The sequence below is a fragment of the Fistularia commersonii genome, chromosome 14 (assembly GCF_037954325.1).
Source record: "Fistularia commersonii isolate RoL2024-O1a breed Wild chromosome 14, RoL_Fcom_v1.0, whole genome shotgun sequence".
Taxonomy (NCBI): domain Eukaryota; kingdom Metazoa; phylum Chordata; class Actinopteri; order Syngnathiformes; family Fistulariidae; genus Fistularia; species Fistularia commersonii.
Window position 1 is genome coordinate 4819127 of NC_141297.1, and position 16046 is coordinate 4835172.

Genomic DNA, 16046 nt, shown 5'->3' on the forward strand with positions numbered 1-16046 from the left:
AAAGTGGAAAACAAGCCCGCAATAAGGGGATAGCTGTCTTATTTTGATGAGTAAACCAATCAGGATGCTCTGTGTTTAACTCGCACTATGAACAGGCACACACGCACAGTTCCACACGCACACATAGTCTCTCTCACTCTCAGTCGTGTGTGACAGCGGACACCTGAAGTGAGTGTGAAGTTGGAACAATGTTGTCTTCCAGCTCTACATAATTACTGTTCCAACATTGTCTGACATTGTGGTTTTGAGATACATCTTGTGATGCAGATTCTTGGACACATCATCAGTGATAGTACCTGGGGTCACAGGGGGTTTTGGGTCTTTCAACTTCAGACCCCCTCACCCAGGCGACCCAGCCGGGGGTGATCAGTTCCCGACCTGTGTCCAAGAAGCGCTCCTCCACGCTTTGTCCCTCTGGATCCAGAGCCATCTGGATGCCTTCTCAGCGGCCTCTGACGCTGAACAGATGGCTCTCCTTTTGCGTGCCCCTGTGACGCCCAGGAGACTGTAGGCCCTGCAGAGAGACCTCCCTGCAAAGCCCCTTCCCCCGACTTCAATGGGCAAGCATTGTGCATGCCGCCCCCTGTTGCGGCAGTCTTCCACCAGCTCAGCATACTTTTCTTTCTTTCTTCTGCTGGCTTCCTCCATTCTCTCCTCCCAGGGCACAGTCAGCTCTAACATGATGACCTGCTTGGAGGACTCTGAATGTAAGACGATGTCTGGTCTTAGGCGGGTTTCTATAATGTCCTCAGGGAACCTAAGCTGTTTGCAGAGGTCCGCCCTTAGCCGCCAGTCCTTCGCAGTTCCCAGAAGTCCTGTTTGGGTCTTTGGAAGGGGAGGAGGTTGCTCCCCGGCTCTGATGAATGTCACGCCCTGCCTCTGTGGCTGGAAGCGCTTGCTGTGGTCAATGGCAGAGTGGATGGACTCAGCAATTGCCTTCAGCACCTGGTCATGGCGCCAACGATAGCGACCTTCTACAAGTGCTTTCGGACAGCAGCTGAGGATGTGCTCCAGAGTTCCTCTTCCCTGGCACAATGTGCATGATGGCGTTTCAACCTTGCCCCAAAGGAAGAGGTTTGGCGGGCAGGGCAAGACATCATAGACCGACTGAATGAGGAATTTTATGCGGAGTGGTTCAGCCCTCCACAACTCCGTCCACGAGATCTTCCTGTCCATGACTTCCTCCCATCTAGTCCATGCACCTTGCTGCCTTAGCCCAACCCACTGGCTCGCACGCTGCTCTTCGACACCAGCCCGCACCTCGAATTGGACCTGGTCCCGCCTTTCCTTGCCCTTGCGCTTCCTGCGGTGCGTAGTCGGAATAGTTCCCAGGCCTGCCCGACCAGTTGCCACGGACCCCACAAGCTCCTTGTGGAACAACCGAGCTTCTGCCTGGTCCACCGCCTCTTGCGCCTTCCATCTTCTGCCTGTCCTCACCACGATGCCGGCTTGAGCAACCTTTGGGTCCTTCGATTCGATTCTATATTCAACCAAGGACCGACTTTAATACAAAGTCCCCGTGTCAGGGACTTCGTCCCTGTGTCAGGGACTCTCTCTCACACGCACTTCAAGTGGGGGAAAAATTCTGTTCTCAAATTAATAATGCCTAATGCCTTTTACATAGCATAGACCAGTGGTTCCCAAACTACCGCCTGGGGGCCGGATACGGCCCACCTCCACATTTTGCCTGGCCCCTGAACAATACCAGAGATGCATTATGATTTTTTTTTTCAGTCTGGCCACGTAATCGTGACTTGTACATGCATAGAACGTAACATTCTATCCCACCCTTCTGCAGTCTGTGCCTTATCTGAAACCCCTCCCTCAAAAAAAAAAAAAATCCTGGACAAAACACTGTCAAATAACACGGAATAACGGCAAAAAGATTAGGTAAGAGAAAAATAGATTCAGAATGCAGGGTGTTTAACCTGGTAGGTGTTTTTAACTTGGGAGGTGTTGGTATCAGTTGGCTTTCATAGCCTGCTTGCTTTCGGGTTTTCACAGTGAATTTGATATGAGAGAGCTGCAAACAGTTGTGTCTACAAGAAAGTTAATGTTCCTTGGTCTTTTTATCTGTGAAAACTTGAAAAGGGTTATTTGGTTATTATTTATTTTATAAATAGTGTTATTTATTTCATAAATAATGTTATTATTTCCGGAAAACAAGAAATGTTTCCGTTTAGACACCTCTGCGACCGTCACACTTTTTGTTACAAACTGGCCCGGCCCCCCGTCAGAGAAGGGAAAAGTTATTTGGCCCTCGCAGGAAAAAGTTTGGGGACCCCTGGTATAGACGCTGTTTATTATTATTATTATTGCTATTATTTATGATTATGGCTGCAAAGAATCAAAACCAAGATTAGGTGAGATTTAAATGTCTTTTTCCTATAAGTATTATTGAAAAAGTCCAAACACCTTTTTGGAGGGTGTGTGTGTGTGTGTGTGTGTGTGTGTGTGTGTGTGTGTGTGTGTGTGTGTGTGTGTGTGTGTGTGTGGGTGCGTATGTGCGTGTGTGTGTGTGTGTGTTTGAAAGCTCGAGCCCTTAAATGAGTTTAAGGTCCAAAAAGAGGATTAAGCTGGCATGACATTTCTGTCAGTCATTACATGCATGTTGTTGTTGAAGATACAGTTTGTGTGCGCGCCTGTGTGAGAATGCTGAAGGCCAAACAACATTTTAGGATTCAAGGAACTTTTATTGTCATACCAACACAGCTTATGTGGTATTTAAATCTGTACAAGTGTCTTGTTCGAGCAAAAAAAAGAAAAAAAATCAAATGAAGACCAAAAAAGGGAAAAACATGAGCAAAAAGTGAACATGTAAACAAGTAAGAGGGACAATTTAGTAAGGCTGCACTAAATTTACCTGTGAAGGAAAGAGGGTAGTTTTGAGTTATTGCACCTGTTATAGTGAAATATTGCAACTTGATTGTTTAAAGTGTCTGTAGTGCAGGTCGAGAGAGAGAGAGAGAGAGAGGCTGTATGTGTGTGTGAGAGAGAGAGAGCGAGTGTGTATGTGTGTTTATTGCTCTGAATGCTCCTCAACCCCTGGCCTGACAGGAGCGTCTGAAACGGTCCGTGTGTGAGAAGTGTGGCGTCCTCCATGATGCGTAGTGCTCTACCTCTGCATCGTGATGTGTAAAGGTCTGAGGTGGTGGGAAGGCTGATCTTCACCCAGTGGTAGAAGCTCTTCAGGACCAGGCTCCTAAGTCCTCCTCTCCGCAGCTTCCTGAGTAAGTAGAGGCGCTGGTTGGCCTTCCTGACCACCCAGGAAGTGTTTGTGTGCATACCCAGGCACCTGCAGGTGGAGACGGTTTCCGCAGCTACTCCTTCGATGTGCAGGGGAGGGGAGGGCGCTTTTCGCTTCTGAAATCCACAACCATCTCCTTTGTTTTCTTTGCATTGATGCCAGCGGTGGGCTGTCAGGGCCTGCAAGCCCTTCTCTGTTGGCCTAAAAAAAAATCTGAATCACAAATGTTAATTATATTTTGTCCATGAATACTTATCAAATAATTCCAAATGCTCTGTTCACTTCCTTTCATAGCTTTTCTCCTGGTTGTCACCTCCAGACATGCATTTTCATATTAAAGCATTTAACCAATCACATATCAGTCATAATCTGTTGCCAGGCAGGGTTAAAGTCAAAGGAATGTGCCTGGGGGGGGCTGCACAATCAGTTCTGAAAGCCCTTTATGCAAAAACACTACAACTTCCGAGAAACTACAACTTCCACTCTTCAAGTGTGTGAGAGACAGAGAGAGAGAGATAGACACTGACTCGGAGCAGCAGCCAAACGGAAAAAACGCTTAAGCAAAACGAAAGTGAAAGGCTTCTTCTTTGCTGGCTCTCTCCAGCATTTCGTTTCAACGGCTGGTAGTCGTTTGCGCGGACTACCAGTCTCCGGTCTTCTCCGTCTGGTCTCATCTCTCCGGTAAGTGTCTCCCTGCAGGAGGACGTCCTGCGTTTCAAACGCCGTTATGAAGTAGGAATGCTGGAAACGGAAAACAAGCAGAGGGAACTCTTCTACAACTTGTTGTGCCTCTAGATCAGATCTTTTACCTTCTCCAAATGGAACGAAGCTTTTATTTCATGATTCGACTGTGTTTATATATTCAAGATGTTTTCCTTTCACATTCTATTTCCCAGGATATTTGGCCTTTTGCTTGTGTCACGAGGAGTTAACATCGAATTCGACCCATCTGGCATCACCAGACCTCTGCGTGGCACTGATTGTGGGTAAGAAAAAGGATCAAGAAAACCTGAGGTGGGGATTAAAAAAGCCAACAGTCTCTGTTAAGGAGCTTCCGCGTTCTGCCCTCCCGTCGTGCACAAACGGGACCAAAGATCAGTTTGTCCATTTACAGACACAGACCAGGGAGAGTGTAGGCCTCATTGAAAATGCACCTTCATGAGGAAACACCGAGACCGATGGGGAGTGACAAACTCTCACACACGCACACGCGCGCGCACACACACCCGAGAAGAGCAGTGGTTCAAGTGACTTGATGAGTGAAAAATTCCATTCTCAAATTAATAATGCTTAAAAAGGCATGGCAGTGATTTTAGATGGTATCAATGCTATTTATTATTATTATTATCGTTGTTATTATTATTATTGCTGAAATGTAATAATAGACAACAACCAGCAGATGGTGGCAAAGCAGGACAAGTCATCTATTTATTGCCTGCAGACCCATATTTTTAAGTTGCTCACTTGTCTGGCTCCTTTCTTCAGAAGGATTCTTAGATATTATTTATAAAGGTGGGGAGTTGGTCTTTTATCTGCAAAGGTTTTGGGTGCAGCATGTTGAAATGACAAAGGAATACTGTGTGCATGTTAACTTGCTCCTCGTCCGGACCGAGCAAGAAGCGGTGATTACTTTCATTGGCTCCAGGAGCAAATATCCAGGTCTGGGAGGAGTTTGGAGAGGCCACGGTGAAGGACTCTTGGGTGGGCGAGAGAAAGTTCTAGGAAACTGTCATAAGATGGAGGCAAAAGGAGCAGGGCAAGATGTTTGCAGGTGTGGAAGAACTGTTGAACACAGCTTGGGACATTATTGGGTGGCAGAAGGAGCACTTTGAGGACCTCCTTGAGATGGTCAGAAAGAATCTCAGTAGCTTCTGCACTCACACAATTATCACAGTGACGGATCTGCTGGTGCACATTTGGATGGATGAGGTGGAGGAGAGCAGGTTGGAGGAGCAAAGATTCAAGCTTCTGTGTGTTTCACTGAACTTTAATGGTTATGTGTGTTTGTGTGTGTGTGTGCACACACACGTCTAGACTCTGCGATGAATGAGTGTGAGCACAGAGAGGGGGAAGTCTCACCATCTAAAATCGTTCTGCATGGAGACGATGATGTCCAGACTGAAGCTCAGAGGTGAGAGGATGATCTCCAACTTTCTGTGACTGATCTCCATGTCAGAGTTCATCATTATTCACCCTCTCACTTCTGTGTGTTGAAGTCCTGAGCAGCAGCTCAGACCCGGATCAGGACCCAGTTGTTTGTCCCTCAGAAGTGATCATTCGATAGGCCGGCTAATAGACTTCAAAGGTGGACGTTCCACTGATCAAAGGTCAGAATTAAAAACCAAAGAATATCGAAGTCCAGACAAACAAGCTTCTATGTTTGTTCCTGATGTGATAATTTGTTTGTTCAAATGTTTTATTTCTGTGAAAGTTTGGTAATTCAATTTTGCATTGCATGTGATTGATGTATTTGTTATTTCTGATCATTTTGTTGCTCATGAATAATATTCTAAGTTTGAGTGAATTTTATCCCGATGTTTCAAGGCAGGTTTTCAAATCACTTTGATCATTTTATGATGAAGGAGCTTGAATGAGCAAAAATCTCTCCACCATCATTATTCATCCTCTGAATTTGGTTGTGCTGAAGCCCCAAGCAGCAGCTCAAACCCAGGCCTGGACCTGGACCTGGATCTGGATCTGGACCTGGATCTGGATCTGGATCTGGACCTGGACCTGGATCTGGATCTGGACCCAGCTGTGTGTCCCTCAGAAGTGACTGTTCGATAGGCCGGCTAATAGACTTCAAAGGTGGACGTTCCACTGATCAAAGGTCAGATTTAAAAACCTAAATTGCTCGACCTCCAGACAAACTGCCCTCTATGTTTTGTTCTATATTCTATGATATGTATATTCTGTATAACTCTGTCATGATCTTATGACTGTTTATCGCTCATGTTGCAATTTTCAATTTCAAATACAAATTCTCAGTTTCTGACCAGTTTGCATTTCATGCGATGGATCCGTGTAGAAAATATGACATACTTTACAGCACTGATTTTCTGCCTTTTTTGAGCCGCGGCACTTTTTTTACATTTACAAAATCCTGGGGCACACCACCAATCAAAATGAAACACAATGACACTAACACAGTATATATAATACATGTAGTTAATAATGTTGTTTTTAATGTAGTTATACTCAGTGTGAAACCTGGGGCTGTTTCGATGAACACACAATGGATATCCTGGCAGTAATGGTAGAAAGACACACACAAAGCTCTTTCTCAAGCTTTACAAGCTGGCAGTATTAATGTTTCATCCAAATGGTGGGAATTTTTTGATTTAGCTACGAGTTCAGCAACAAGGCATCTAGCTTTGAGGGCTCTCTCGTTTACCTTTGTGGTTTTTCTCCCAAAAATTGCCCGCTATTGGATAGCTTCTCACCACACACCAAGCACAGCGGAGTCGGTGCCGTTGCATCCCCGGTGAAAGTGAATCCAAATGAAAGATAGCTTTCGCTGTATTGCCTCGAGCTCACCGTCTTTTCTTTTTTCTTTTGACGATCTCCATCACTGTCACTCGCTCGTCTTGCTGTGGCATTGTGTCACTGACGTGATGACGTAGCGAGTGGCGTTCCATTTCTTAGGGAGAGTCGCGCCTTATAATCCAGTGCGCCCTGATAATTTTCCACGGCACACCTGACGATCTCTCACGGCGCACTGGTTGAAAATCACTGCTTGACAGGACAGGTCCTTCCCTTTTCATCACCTGCCGCCCCCTGTTGTCCAGAGAGTGATGTTACATTCTGTGGAAAGATCAGTTACTTTTTGCCACAAAGAAGGAATGATTTGATTGTTTCAAATTTGTTGAAATGTTTAAGCCTTCATTGGTCAGATACATTTATTGCATTTACTGATGGAGTGATTCTATCAGAACACACTTCCTTTCACTCTGAGTCTTATTCGTGGTCCCCATCTTTTCCCCTCAGAGGTGATCAGCTGGAGTCAGATGTTCTCAGTGGTCCGTCTGTCCAGCAGCATCAAACACACCTGGACTCTGTACTTATGGTATGTAAATGTACAAACACCACTGTCAAGCAGAGCTACTCAAGTGACCTTCTGGTCCCAACAGTGTCAGTGCTGTACTCTGTAGACCCCAAGGGTTTTCAGTGGACCACAAAAGATCTGATGGTGTTTCTACTGCTCATGTTGACCTTCAACCCTGTTCCAGCTGCTGGAGGAGAACATGATCAGCTTCGTGAGGAAGGAGATGAAGAGAGTCCAGAGGCTCCTGACTACAGATTACCCAGAGAGCTACTGGAGTCAGACTGAGGACGACGAGGTGCTGGTGGGTGAAGATGAAGAGAAGAGGAGGAGCAGCAGGGAGGCCTTTCTGAAGATCACACTGCACCTCCTGAGGAGAATGAAGGAGGAGGAGCTGGCTGATCGTCTGCAGAGCAGTAAGACTGGAGATTCACCTCATCTCCATTTCAAGTATTTAGATTGTCTCTGAAACCTGGAGACATCTGGCCTGGCTTCAGGTCACCTGGGGATGCTTCAGCTCTCATCAGAAAGACTGGTCCACTTTTATTTAGAATATTAGAGAAAAACATCAGTGACTAATAACACATTTTAGAGTCAGTATCCAAACCTGATCTTGTGATTGGCTTAGAGTAGCTGACACTGGACCTGTTTGGTTTGGTTCTGATCAGTTCCAGTTAGTTGTTCATCATGGTTTCATCTGAGATCCTTCATCCAAGAAGAAGTCATCTGACTGTCCATTTATCCATCTCCTGGAAAGGTTGAGTCTCTGCTTCTTCACAAAGTATTTATCATTTTCTTTCACATGTTCAGCTTTATCTTTTGGCCCTTCAATCATCTCCAGGTCACTCGTTGTAGGCCCAGAGCTTCACACCAGTTCAGTTGTCCTTATATGACATGCGGATTCCAAGAAGTGAATGACAGACAATCACCACACTGACCCACCACACTTTCTTCTCCAGGAACTCATGCTGCTGAGTGTCAACATGAGCTGAAGTGTAGACTGCAGAAGAACTCTCAGTGTATCTTCGAGGGGATCACCAGAGCAGGAAACCCAACTCTTCTCAATGACATCTTCACAGAGCTCTACATGACAGAGGGAGGGGCTGCAGGGGTCAACGATGAACATGAGGTCAGACAGATTGAAGCAGCATCCAGGAAGTCAACCAGACCAGAAACAACCATCAGACGAGAAGACATTTTTAAAGGCTTACCAGGAAGATATGGACCAATCAGAACAGTGCTGACAAAGGGAGTGGCTGGTATTGGGAAAACAGTCTTAACACAGAAGTTCACTCTGGACTGGGCTGAAGACAAAGCCAACCAGGACATACAGTTCCTGTTTCCATTCACCTTCAGAGAGCTGAATGTGCTGAAAGGGACAAAGTACAGCTTGGTGGAACTTGTTCATCTCTTCTTCACTGAAACCAAAGAAGCAGGAATCTGCCGTTTTGAAGAATATCAGGTTGCCTTCATCTTAGACGGTCTGGATGAGTGTCGACCTCCTCTGGACTTCAACAACAACAAGATCCTGACTGATGTTACAGAGTCCGCCTCAGTGGATGTGCTGCTGACCAATCTCATCAGGGGGAATCTGCTTCCCTCTGCTCGCCTCTGGATCACCACAAGACCTGCAGCGGCCAATCAAATCCCTCCGCAGTGTGTTGGCATGGTGACAGAGGTCAGAGGATTCACAGACCTCCAGAAGGAAGAGTACTTCAGGAAGAGATTCAGAGATGCAGAGCAGGCCCAAAGAGTCATGAAACACATCAAGACCTCCAGAAGTGTCCACATCATGTGCCACATCCCAGTCTTCTGCTGGATCACTGCCACAGTTCTGGAGGACGTGTTGAAGACCAGAGAGGGAGGAGAGCTGCCCAGGACCCTGACTGAGATGTACATCTATTTCCTGGTTGTTCAGGTCAAACTGATGAACACCAAGTTGAATCAAGGACCTGCTACAGATCCACACTGGAATCCAGAGAGCAAACAGATGATCTTGTCTTTAGGAAAACTGGCTTTTGAGCAGCTGCAGAAAGGCAACCTGATCTTCTATGAATCAGACCTGACAGAGTGTGAAATGGATATCAGTGCAGCCTCAGTGTACTCAGGAGTGTTCACACAGATCTTTAAGGAGGAGAGAGGACTCTACCAGGACAAGGTGTTCTGTTTTGTCCATCTCAGCGTTCAAGAGTTTCTCGCTGCTCTTCATGTCCATCTGACCTTCTTCAGTTCTGGTGTCAATCTGCTCCCCAAGAAACAAACATGGACGTTTCATGTCTTTAACAAGAGTTCATATGAAACATACTACTTCTATCAGACTGCTGTGGAGGCGGCATTACAGAGTCCAAATGGACACCTGGATTTGTTCCTTCGTTTCCTCCTTGGTCTTTCACTGAAGACCAATCAGAAACTCCTTGGATTGGTGACTCAGAAAGGACCTCACGCAGGGACCAATCAGGAAACAATTGGATTCATCAAGGAGAAGATCAGTGACAACTTGTCTCCAGAGAAATCCATCAATCTGTTCCACTGTTTGAATGAACTCAGAGATCATTCACTCGTGGAACAGATCCAACAGCAGCTGAGATCAGGATGTCTCTCAGTAGATCGTCTTTCTCCTGCTCACTGGTCGGCTCTGGTCTTCATCCTACTCTCATCTGATGAAGATCTGGACGTGTTTGATCTGAAGAAATACTCTGCTTCAGAGGAGGCTCTTCTGAGGTTCATGCCATTGGTCAAGGCTTCAAATAAATCTCAGTAAGTGGATGAAATGCTGAGTTTGTGAAGAATTTCAATTTCCTTTTATAAATCCAAATGAATCCAAATATGAATAATCAAAGGCATTTGTTTTCCTGGTTGATACTTTCATAGACTGAGTGACTGTAACCTGTCAGAGAGGAGTTGTGAACTTCTGTCTTCAGTTCTCAGCTCTCAGTCCTCCAGTCTGAGACACCTGGATCTGAGTAACAATAACCTGCGGGATTCAGGTGTAAAACATTTGTCTGCTGGACTGGAGAGTCCACATTGTCACCTGGAGACTCTCAGGTCAGAATAAAATTTGTCTGAAAATGTATAGTCTTCTTGATAAGGATTTTCCAATGTCACATACTTTTTAAAATAAGTTGCCACAAATTTATAGCTTTATTTTCAAGTTATGTTACTCAGTGAATCAATGTTCCATCTAAAATTCAATATTTGACTATCATGTGAAGTATAATTATTCATTTATTGTATTCATTTAGACTGGATGGCTGTAACCTGTCAGAGAGAAGTTGTGAACGTCTGTCTTCAGTTTTCAGCTCTCAGTCCTCCAGTCTGAGACACCTGGATCTGAGTAACAATTACCTGTGGGATTCAGGTGTAAAACATTTGTCTGCTGGACTGGAGAGTCCACATTGTCACCTGGAGACTCTCAGGTCAGAATAAAATTTGTCTGAAAATGTATAAAGTCTTCTTGATGAGGATTTTCCAGTGTCAAATACTTTTTAAAATAAGTTGCCACCAATTTATAGCTTTATATTCAAGTTATGTTACTCAGTGATTCAATGTTCCATCTAAAATTCAATATTTGACTATCATGTGACGTATAATTATTGATTTGTTGTATTTATTCAGACTGAGTGGCTGTAACCTGTCAAAGGGAAGTTGTGAACGTCTGTCTTCAGTTTTCAGCTCTCAGTCCTCCAGTCTGAGACACCTGGATCTGAGTAACAATAACCTGCGGGATTCAGGTCTAGAGCAGTTGTCTGCTGGACTGGAGAGTCCGTATTGTCACCTGGAGACTCTCAGGTCAGAATAAAATGTGTCTGAAAATGTATAAATTCTTCTTGATGATGATTTTCCAGTGTCAAATACTTTTTAAAATAGGTTGCCACAAATTTGTAGCTTTCTTTTCAAGTTACTGACTCAAAGTGATTCAACGTGCCATCTAAAATTCAATATTTGACTATTATCATGTGAAGTATAATTATTCATTTATTGTATTTATTCAGACTGAATGGCTGTAGACTGTCACTGGGAATTTGTGAACGTCTGTATTCAGTTCTCAGCTCTCAGTCCTCCAGTCTGAGACACCTGGATCTGAGTAACAACCGGCTAGACGATTCAGGGATAAAGCTGCTGTGTGCCGGACTTCAGAGTCCAAATTGTCACATGGAGACTCTCAGGTCTGAATAAAATTTGTCTGAAAATGTATAGCCTTCTTGATAAGGATTTTCCAATGTCACATACTTTTTAAAATAAGTTGCCACAAATTTGTAGCTTTATTTTCAAGTTATGTTACTCAAAGTTATTCAATGTGCTATGTAAAATTCAAAATTTGACTATTATCATGTGAAGTATAATTATTCATTTATTGTATTTATTCAGACTGAGTGGCTGTAGACTGTCAGAGAGAAGTTGTGAACGTCTGTCTTCAGTTCTCAGCTCTCAGTCCTCCAGTCTGAGACACCTGGATCTGAGTAACAACCTGCTGGAGGATTCAGGGATAAAGCTGCTGTGTGTCGGACTTCTGAGTCCAAATTGTCACCTGGTAACTCTCAGGTAAACATATTGCCATTTGAGAAACTGAAAAAGGTCTTTGAGAAGACTATTATGGTAAATGGAATTGTATTCAAACTTCATATACACTTCTGATTCAAATTTTGCAACCTTAACATTTATAGGTTATACTGAATTTGCTGGTCAGTGATCTTTTTTTTTTTTTTCAAATGATGGATGGTAAAACAAATAGAAAACTCTGAGGTCACTATATAGCGTTTTTTTTTACATGACAAAGATTTTTCATGAGATTATTAGCCAGTGTCATATTTTGTTTAAAAAATCTCCAAATTATAATTATATTCAAAGTGACATTACTATAAGGCAATGAAATGAAAATGCTGTCTCTAATTTCTTGAAAGGTTTTGTTGGTGGTTCGCTGGCATGAATCTAACGTTACTAAATAACTTGTTGTACAAACAGCATTTCTCTCAGAGCACATTAGAATCAAGCAAAATGTTCTGGCTACAAAAATTGATCAAAGAAAGCCACGTTAAATACACTGGTTCCTCTGCTGCAACTCTACATCTTTTCAGTAGAACTGACACATTCAGGGAACTCATGCTGATGGAACCCTCTTCCCTTCCTCTTTCGTCTCGTCCCAGAAGCCCGAGTAGATTCACACAAACTGTCATCTGGAAATACCAACTATGGAGTTATTTGACAAGATTAACCAAGGAACGTAGCTGAAACAGGGCTGGGTCCTGGCTGAACAATTTGACAGATATCTTGATAGACTATCATAATCATGTCACCAATGACCTGAGACTGGAATAGCTCAGACAAAAAAAATATAAAAAAAAGTAGTTTAATGTGCCCATCTTGCTCAGGTCCAGGTGCCTGCAGAACAGATCGCTAGATAGACTATCATAATTGTCTCACCAGTGCCCTGAATCTAGTTCATGTTTTTCAGCACAAAATGTAACGCAGTTTGTGCAGGAAAACCATAATTAAAAGAAACGATAAAACTAACATTCCACAGTCTGGTATAATTATTTAAATATCTCTTCAGGTTGAGTGTCTGTAACCTGTCAAAGGGAAGTTGTGAACATCTGTCCTCAGTTCTCAGCTCTCAGTCCTCCAGTCTGACAGAGCTGGATCTGAGTAACAACGACCTGCAGGATTCAGGTGTAAAGCAATTGTCTGCTGGACTGGAGAGTCCTCATTGTCACCTGGAAACCCTCAGGTCAGTAAACACTTTATTTGAAGTATTTATTTTATCTCAAGGCTGCTATATATTTTTCTATGATTATTCTCGTCACATGATGATCTTCAATGCCTCCTTTCCAGTCTCTCAGGTTGTCTGATCACAGAAGAAGGTTGTTCTTCTCTGGCCTCAGCTCTGAATTCCAACCCGTCCCATCTGAGACAGCTGGACCTGAGCTTCAACCATCCGGGAGACTCAGGAGTGAAGCTGCTGTCTGCTGGACTGGAGGATCCACACTGGAGGCTGGAGACACTCATGTAAGAATTCCAGAACTTAAATACTGCAGATGCATAAACATAAAACAACAGTTTTCAACAAGAATTAACATAAATATAGAAATATTTGATTTCAGATGTCTGAGAGGTTCTCAGTCATCCAGGTCATGGTGAATTCTTCTCAAAATCTTCTTGTTGTGGCAACTGGACTTGAATTTCTTTACTTGAAGATGTTTCACCCTTCATCCACCTCATCATGCACCCTCTGAACAGCCAGGAAAGATTCACCACCAGAACCCCAGTAACTTCTGCATGAGCCTCAGTTCATGTGTTCCAACAGGTTTCACTCCTTTAACTTTACCTTTTCACACTCCAATCCAGGTAATCCCAGAAAAGTTGCTCTTGTGTCCCAACGAACGGCAGCCACGTTAGCATAGAACACCCTTCGACCAAGTTTCGGAGTTTCTGCCGATCACCTCATACATTTAAATAACAAGCCACCATAACCTAGACCACCCAAAACCGTGGCAGTTAAATTTGCAAACTCTCCACAGGTCATTAGCACTGAAGAAGCCTCTCCGATGAAGTGTGAAACATCTTCCAGTGAAGAAATTCAAGTCCAGTAGCCATGTGAGATGCGGTTCTGGAATAGAATTTGCCCCCAATCCTTGAGTTTTACTTACCTGATCTAAATAAAAACACACTCCTGTGTTGATCCCTCACATCAGCAGGTCCAGATATGAAGCCTTTATTTGCAAAGCTGAAATAGTGGCTGTATTTAGGTTTCACCGCTAAAAAAGGAGAAAACAAGTATTGAAAAACAGGTGATCAGATTCTTGTGTTTCTTCCTCCAGGGTGGACCATGGTGGAGAGCACAGGTTAAAACCTGGTCTGAGGAAGTGTAAGTGTGGATTTTCTCTTGATTCATGACAATTAAACACAATCAGCTTTGACTGAAACGTAGAGCTGATAGTTGAGGTGTTTCGTGGTTAAATCAGGGTTAACAGTAGATGACTGACAACGTGGACATCATTCGACTTTACAGAGAGTCACATCTCAGGGTTTCAAGGAAAATGAATCCAAGAGATGATTCAAATGAATCATTATTTTTGTGTCTTATATTCTCTATCAGATTGGTGTGAACTCACATTGGACTCAAACACTGCAAGCAGACGTCTGAAGCTGTCTGACAACAGGACAGTGACGGGTGTAGAAGAACAACAACCATATCCTGATCATGCAGAAAGATTTGACCCGCGGCCTATGTTGCTGTGTAGAAATGGTTTGACTGGTCGCTGTTACTGGGAGGTGGAGTGGAGAGGAAGTGTTTATGTAGCAGTGAGTTACAGAGGAATCAGAAGGAAAGGATTGTGGTGGCACATGTTTGAATGGAACGAGCAGTCTTGGAATCTGTTCTGCTCTGCCAGTGGTTACAAAGTCCGTCACAATAACACAGTGACAACTATCTCGTCCTCTGTTGACTCTAACAGAGTTGCAGTGTATGTAGACTGTCCTGGTGGCATTCTGTCCTTCTACAGCGTCTCCTCTGACAAACTGATTCACCTCCACACCTTCCACACCGCATTTACTGAATCTCTTCATCCTGGGTTTAGAATCGGTTCTGGTTCCTCGGTGTCTCTATGTTGATTGCAGGAGGGAAGAGTCTTCACTCTGAACATCAGTTTTTGCAACTCAGCTGTTATATCCTAACACTCAGTAAGAATGCTGTCTTTTTCGGTATCTCCCTCGACCAGAACACATGCAGTTGTCAAGTTTGTCTGATGTTGTGTTGTATGTATCACTGAAGTGACAAAATTAAGGGCCTCTTTATTTAATTTCAGAAAGTATAAACCATCAACTTCCTGGTAACATTATATCAAAATATTCATTTGACCATGTGTTGGTTTCTACTTTGGTGCTCGTGCAGGGATTTCTTTCCTTCATTTTTTGATAGTGTAATACAAAAGATTATGATATTGTTTATTCTAGACCACTATAGCACTCTATCAAAGTCAACTGTATTGTCAATACTGCCATATGTTTCACACATACAAAGGATTGAAACTGTGTTTCTTTAAGACCCACAGTGCATGGGTTATGTTCTGTTATGTTAGAAAAGGGCAAATAGCACCTATATTGTACAAATAAGTATAACTTCATTGGATGATGTAACATAATAATGCGCAGTTTTGTTTATGCTCTAAGTTGAGATGGCTTGTTATGTTACTGTGAAACAAAAAAAAGCTATCTCAACTCGGACCAATCTCCAACTTGAGCAGTTATGTACTTAAAACTCCCCACAGAGAAGAAATCGAGTCCAGTTGCCTCGATAAGATTTGACAAGGATGAGCCTCGCACCCGTATTACTGAGATCCTCCATAGATCTTCTGACCGTTGTCATGGAGGTACCTGTAGACATTCCTGCTGGAGCAGCAAAGTGCTGCCATGTGGTTTAACATCACAACAGCAGAGATGACAATAAGGTGTATCTGAAAGAGAAAATACACACACAAACAATATAAATGTTTTGGCTGTTTTCCCAATTATTTACCGACATCTCTTTTCCAGTGAAATATTTAACTGAAAGTTACACTGTGCATCTGCCACCATTATTAAACATATACAGGAACGGATGAACTTGTGACGCTACAGGTTTACTCATGGCATGAACATGGTGCAACTACATACTCAAATCCAGAATTCCCAAAAGAAAGGAATGTTTAACGTTGAGCAAGGGAGTGATTTTTGAGAAAACAAACTCTGTTGCAGTAAAAACAAAACAAAAAAACATGAGAA

General features: G+C 43.4%; 1 protein-coding gene across 1 annotated transcript; it reads left to right on the forward strand.

The window, feature by feature from the left end:
• Window positions 1-7653: 7653 nt before the first annotated feature.
• On the forward strand, window positions 7654-15769 carry LOC147227003 (protein NLRC3-like). The gene is made up of 6 exons (XM_086158960.1): window positions 7654-7705; window positions 8249-10046; window positions 11658-11831; window positions 13119-13292; window positions 14105-14151; window positions 14383-15769. Exons 1-6 carry the CDS (start codon window positions 7669-7671, stop codon window positions 14895-14897), a joined length of 2745 nt encoding a protein of 914 aa, XP_086015086.1. The 5' UTR covers window positions 7654-7668; the 3' UTR covers window positions 14898-15769.
• Window positions 15770-16046: the final 277 nt, after the last annotated feature.

Bases quoted from the DNA above. Each gene is read 5' to 3' on its own strand.
- LOC147227003 (XM_086158960.1), top strand. From the start codon at position 7,669: ATGAAGGAGGAGGAGCTGGCTGATCGTCTGCAGAGCA. The intron at 7,706-8,248 runs GTAAGACTGGAG...TTTCTTCTCCAG, and splicing joins GGCTGATCGTCTGCAGAGCA to GAACTCATGCTGCTGAGTGT. The intron at 10,047-11,657 runs GTAAGTGGATGA...GTATTTATTCAG, and splicing joins AAGGCTTCAAATAAATCTCA to ACTGAGTGGCTGTAGACTGT.